The 6,878-nt window shown below is 46.4% G+C and overlaps 1 protein-coding gene across 1 annotated transcript in view; it reads left to right on the top strand.

Annotated features, from left to right (window-relative positions):
- The window catches only part of LOC126198745 (myrosinase 1-like), a 92,586-nt gene extending 90,655 nt beyond the window's left edge, over positions 1-1,931 (top strand). The window contains exon 11 of the mRNA XM_049935295.1: positions 1,715-1,931. Coding sequence (XP_049791252.1) covers positions 1,715-1,841 — 127 coding nt within the window. The 3' untranslated portion in view covers positions 1,842-1,931. The remainder of the gene's footprint in view (positions 1-1,714) is intronic.
- The last annotated feature ends 4,947 nt before the right edge of the window (positions 1,932-6,878 follow it).

Consider the following 6,878-nt stretch of genomic DNA (forward strand, 5'->3'; position numbering starts at 1 on the left):
CAATTCTCAAGCCAAACTGTAGTTCATGCAATAGATCCTCACTTATCTTTCTCTTTTTCTATATTAATAATTCGTGTCGGCAGTTTCGATGCATGACTTGTGAAGCTGATTGTGTGATATTTCTCCCATTTGTCGGCTTTTGCTAGTTTCGGAATTGTGTGGCTGGCGCTTCTCCGAAAATCTGTTGATATATTGCCAGTACATAACAGTGTTATCACTTCCCACAATGATTTCATAAATTCCGACGGAATGTTGTCTATCTCTTCTACCTTATTTGATCTTAAGTGCTCCAAAACTCTGTTATATTTTGAATCTAACACTGAATCCCGAATATCGACTCCAGTTTTAAGTCTTCGGCCTGGTATCTCATTGACTGGAACAGAACTGTGGTCAGTTATGAGCCCCGCATCGAAATGAGCCCCGACAACCAGCGAAGACGTGCCTCGAGACGCTACGGACAGCGGGGTGCGAACCCTACTGCCATCCGCCAAATGGTTCGACAGCCGTGAGTGATGTTCTCCGGTGCCATTTCTTTGGTTTTGATACACGGCACCCTTACGCCAACGATATTCTGCTCTCTCCGTTTTGTTGCCCTTCACGGCAAGCCATCTTGAAATTGGAATTTAAAAGATAATAACCGCCCGCCAAAGGCGACAGTTTCATCGGCTTCTTGATGCACTAATTTACCAACAGCCGTATGTATTGTAGAAATTTATTTTATTTTATGAACTTCTATGTGCTACAAGTTTCGGCACTACATTGATGCCATCTTAAGGCCCCACTCGTCATAGTCGTAAAACCGCTATGCACGGAAGGAGCCAAATAACTGGATCCGTGAATCAATCTCCTGTGGCCAGGTGACAAACCAGTTCTTTGGCACTTTCCGCGTGTAGCGGTTTTACTGACGAGTGGGGCCTGAAGATGGCATCAATGTAATGCCGAAACTGGTAGCACATAGAAGTTCATAAAATAAAATAAATTTCTACAATACATACGGCTGCTGGTGAATTATTGCATCAAGAATTTCATGCCAGCCGTCGTCCCACGATCCATAATGGATCAACGAAGAAGAGTTTCTACGGCTACGGCATACTAAACCCTACCTTGGCCAGGAAGGTCGCCGGATCTCTTTCCAATTCAGAACGTTTGGTGCCTTATGGACAGGGCCCTAAAACGAGACCTCGATTTTGAGGTTCTAACTCGCCAGTTGGACAGATTTTGGCACTATCCTCAGAAGGACATCCAGTGACTCTGTCAATAAATATCATGACGAATAACTGCATGCATAATGGCCAGAGGTGGACCAACCCGTTATTGACTTTCTCAGATCTCAAGCTCTTTCACTTGGATGAAACATCAACCAATTGCTCTGAAATTGTAATAATTTGTCTGTACATGTCCATCACATCTACTGATTTCATTCCCATTCTGATAATTTCTTCGTGGTGCGACTTTCTTCTTTCTTTGAGTGTACTTACAGCGAACTTCAAGACGAAAGAGAGTGAAAAGAAATTTTTCGAATCAAGCAGCTGCAATAAATCAGAATGTTTCAACAACCGTCGGGATATATATTTCACACTTACAGTTGATGTGCGACTAGTATTTTCCTAGTCTGCTGTTTGACACAGCCCGTTTTTTTTTTTTTTTAATTTTTCTTTGACTACAGCTTGCTGTAAGCAGTGAAGTAAAACTGTTCCCTTTCTTTTTCTTTCAGGTTACGCTTCGGAATTTACAGGGTAGACTTCAACAGCACTGATCTTGCAAGGATTCCGAAAGCATCTGCAAGCTTCATGGGTGACATCTTCAGAAATAAGACAGTGCCTGATGAGTACTTTCAGTAGAATTAGCGAATCTTATTCTTACTCATAAACAAACAATATCATTAACTTGTAAGTCAGCAACTGCGTTTAGAAAAGAACTATATTTGAACACATCTCGCAGGACCATTATTTTATTCCTCATTTTGAATTACTTCGCTATACATTCCCATTCTTCATTATCTCCCTATTTCCTTTATTCTTAAAATTACACTTACTCCTTGTTCTACAATGGAAACCAAGTACAAGGTAATTACTGTTTCACATTTAGAAACACATTCTGCTGGGTTTCAGTATCATGGCACAATGCTGTTAGTGGTAAGTCATACACTGATCCTAAATCATACACTGATCGTCATAAAAAGAGTTGCACGCAGAAGGGCAACGCCGATTGCGGTCATTTGGCAGGTAAGTAGATGGTGCCACTTGCGAAGTGACTACTTTCAACGTTGAAGGAACAACATTTATTGCGCTAAACGGCCACGAAACGTACGTGTCAGTATGGCGTCGGGCAACTTTAGTTGTGAACATAGCGTCCAGATGGCGCGGTGAGCAATTGTACAGGTCTCCAATTTACCTGATACTGCAACCCAAGGCGCTTCTTGTTGATTGGTGAGAGGTCGAGGGCGAAGAGTTTTGGAAGTGTGAGGTGTTAATTATTTTAAGAGGGATGTTAGCAGAACGTTTTTATTAAATTATTGTTCTACTAAATAAAAACTTCATTTCCGCATTTCATCGTAAAAAAATAAAGAACCATAAATATCCATGGATTTGGTAACAAGTACAGTCAAACCGGCCATTAAAAGCACGGAGATGCCCAAACATACTAAATTAAATCTTTGCCATTTAAAAGTACAGCAGACCCCAGAGAAACATAGTTCTAGGTGAGTGCTGTTAACTATATTCTTCTTTGGCACTACGGGGAAAATCAGCATAGCTTAAGAACAACATGAAATAATTATGTTAAAAGGATTCCACAGCTGAGGTAATAGTTATAAGAAAGGAAATACAGTATTCAACCGTTATCATGAGACTTAGGGGAATATCAGTAGGTACTGATACTCAGAACAAAGGACACTGATGGACACAAACACTAAATGCCCACCATGGCACACAGGAATGGTAAAACTTTAGTGCCAGTCTCTGGTGAGATCCCAGAGTATAATGTTTAACATAAGTTTCTCACCAAAATAATTTTCCTCTGCGACCATACTGGAAAAACGATTTCATACACGTTAGAGTTGTGTGCTGATATTAATGCGCCCAGGATCACTTCTGTCTTAAGTTGCTTCTCGAAGACATACGAGGTATTTCAACATGAAACAGATACACGTCTTGCGTCACATTATTTGTACCTAATGGAGACATAGCCTGACTCCTCATGCAGATTTTGACGTTAAAGACTCTTACTTACCTTAAGATGACGTCATATTTACAGAAAATATACACTCCTGGAAATGGAAAAAAGAACACATTGACACCGGTGTGTCAGACCCACCATACTTGCTCCGGACACTGCGAGAGGGCTGTACAAGCAATGATCACACGCACGGCACAGCGGACACGCCAGGAACCGCGGTGTTGGCCGTCGAATGGCGCTAGCTGCGCAGCATTTGTGCACCGCCGCCGTCAGTGTCAGCCAGTTTGCCGTGGCATACGGAGCTCCATCGCAGTCTTTAACACTGGTAGCATGCCGCGACAGCGTGGACGTGAACCGTATGTGCAGTTGACGGACTTTGAGCGAGGGCGTATAGTGGGCATGCGGGAGGCCGGGTGGACGTACCGCCGAATTGCTCAACACGTGGGGCGTGAGGTCTCCACAGTACATCGATGTTGTCGCCAGTGGTCGGCGGAAGGAGCACGTGCCCGTCGACCTGGGACCGGACCGCAGCGACGCACGGATGCACGCCAAGACCATAGGATCCTACGCAGTGCCGTAAGGGACCGCACCGCCACTTCCCAGCAAATTAGGGACACTGTTGCTCCTGGGGTATCGGCGAGGACCATTCGCAACCGTCTCCATGAAGCTGGGCTACGGTCCCGCACACCGTTAGGCCGTCTTCCGCTCACGCCCCAACATCGTGCAGCCCGCCTCCAGTGGTGTCGCGACAGGCGTGAATGGAGGGACGAATGGAGACGTGTCGTCTTCAGCGATGAGAGTCGCTTCTGCCTTGGTGCCAATGATGGTCGTATGCGTGTTTGGCGACGTGCAGGTGAGCGCCACAATCAGGACTGCATACGACCGAGGCACACAGGGCCAACACCCGGCATCATGGTGTGGGGAGCGATCTCCTACACTGGCCGTACACCACTGGTGACCGTCGAGGGGATACTGAATAGTGCACGGTACATCCAAACCGTCATCGAACCCATTGTTCTACCATTCCTAGACCGGCAAGGGAACTTGCTGTTCCAACAGGACAATGCACGTCCGCATGTATCCCGTGCCACCCAAGGTGCTCTAGAAGGTGTAAGTCAACTACCCTGGCCAGCAAGATCTCCGGATCTGTCCCCCATTGAGCATGTTTGGGACTGGATGAAGCGTCGTCTCACGCGGTCTGCACGTCCAGCACGAACGCTGGTCCAACTGAGGCGCCAGGTGGAAATGGCATGGCAAGCCGTTCCACAGGACTACATCCAGCATCTCTACGATCGTCTCCATGGGAGAATAGCAGCCTGCATTGCTGCGAAAGGTGGATATACACTGTACTAGTGCCGACATTGTGCATGCTCTGTTGCCTGTGTCTATGTGCCTGTGGTTCTGTCAGTGTGATCATGTGATGTATCTGACCCCAGGAATGTGTCAATAAAGTTTCCCCTTCCTGGGACAATGAATTCACGGTGTTCTTATTTCAGTTTCCAGGAGTGTATTAAAATATCCAACCACCGACCCACCCGTACCTTCCACATGTCAGCAACGTGGACGTGGCACAACGCAACAGCGCGAGCGCTGGAGACATAGTAAGATATTACAGCCAAGGTCACATTATTCCAATGACAGTCTACAACAAAGGTATACCTACTCATGCCTATACATCTCTCGGAATTTAGAAAGATCACTGGAGGCATAGCTAGGGTCCTCATCTACAATATGACGCCATAAGCTCTTGCTTTTATTAAAAGACGTCATATGTACTAAAAATATACACTATGTGAACAAAAGAATCCGGACACCCAAAAAACATAGGTTTTTCATATTAGGTACATTCTGCTGCTACCCACTGCCACGTACTCCTTATCAGCGACCTCAGTAGTCATTAGACATCGTGAGAGAGCAGAATAGGGCGCTCCGTGGACTTTGAACGTTGTCAGGTGATTGGGTGTCACTTGTGTCATACGTCTGTTCGCGAAATATTCACACCCCTGAACATCCATAGGTACACTGTTCCCGATGTGATAGTGAAGTGGAAACGTGAAGGGCACAAAAGCGTACAGGCGACGGCGTCTATTGACTGACAGAGACCGCCGACAGTTGAAGAGGATCGTAATGTGCAATGCGCAGACGTCTATCCAGACCATCACATAGGAATTCCACAATGCTTCAGGATCCACTGCAAGTACTATGACTGTTAGGCGGGAGGTGAGAAAACTTAGATTTCACGGTCGAGCGGCTGCTCATAAGGCACACATCAATCCGGTAAATGTCAACCGATGCCTCACTTGGTGTAAGGAGTGTCAACATTGGACGTTTGAACAGTGGAAAAACGTTGTGTGGAGTGACGAACCATGGTACACAATGTGGCGATCTGATGGCAGAGTGTGAGTATGGCGAATGCCCGGTGAATGTCGTCTACCACCGTGTGTAGTGCCAACAGTAAAATTCGGAGGCGGTGGTGTTATGGTGAGGTCGTGTTTTTCATAGAGGGGGCAAGCACCCCTTCTTGTTTTGTGTGTAACTATCACAGCACAGGCCTACATCGATGTTTTAAGCACGTTCTTGTTTTCCATTGTCGAAGAACAATTCGGAGATGGCTATTGCATCTTTCAACATGATAAAGCACCTACTGATAATGCACCGCCTGTGGCGGAGTGGTTACTCGACAATTACATCCCTGTAATGGACTGGCCTGCTCAGAGTCCTGACCTGAATCCTATAGAACGGGTTTGCGATGTTTTGGAACGCTGACCTCGTGCCAGACCTCACCGACCGACATCGATACCTCTCCTCAGTGTAGCACTCCCTGAATAATGGGCTTCCATTCCCCATGAAACCTTCCAGCATCTGACTGAACGTGTTCCTGCGAGAGTGGAAGCTGTCATCAAGACTAAGGTTGGACCAACAGCATATTGAATGCTAGCATTACCGATGGGTGGCGCCACGAACTTGTAAGTCATTTTAAGCCAGGTGTCCGGATACTTTTGATCGCATAGTGTGTTACAATAAATTATCAATATTCTAGCTATGCGTCCCTTAGTATATACTACGTCATGCAATACAAGTATCCAGAAATGCATCAAAAACAAAGGCTCCAAATAGGAGACTCCACACCCTCAAGCGATACGATCAAGTAGTACATCTAACTCTTGAGCGGAGACGGTCCGCACACCGTCCACCTCGTAACGCCCAGGCAATTCTGCACAGATGGTCCTTCGTTACACTTTATGGTCTACTGTTAGGCGGCGATACACAGCTTGCGCACAACTTCGAGTACCCCAACTGGTAGGCGAATGTGTCAGCACTACCAACAGAGACGACCAATTGTGCAGCGAGGTTTTTGATTTTGATTCGTCTATCGCGTCGAATGATAGCACCCTCCGAGTTCGAACTCTGTAAGTTTCACAGCTGTGTGTGACCGGCCGGCCAGCGCGCGGGAGATCGGACAGGCTTGTGCGGCCTTGCTGCGGTGATGGCTGATGCCCGCCCAACGACACACTGTGCTTTTGTTCACTGCCAGGTCTCCATAGACATTCTACAAGCGTCTATGAATATCTGTGATGCTCTGGTTTTCTGCCAAAAGAAACCGAATGACAGCTGTCTGCTTGGAGCCCACCTCTTTACAGACGCCACTTTTAACGCAACGTATAGCACCGCCACCCATCTGAACATCGTGAAACAACAGG

This window comes from Schistocerca nitens, chromosome 8 (genome assembly GCF_023898315.1).
Source record: "Schistocerca nitens isolate TAMUIC-IGC-003100 chromosome 8, iqSchNite1.1, whole genome shotgun sequence".
NCBI lineage: Eukaryota > Metazoa > Arthropoda > Insecta > Orthoptera > Acrididae > Schistocerca > Schistocerca nitens.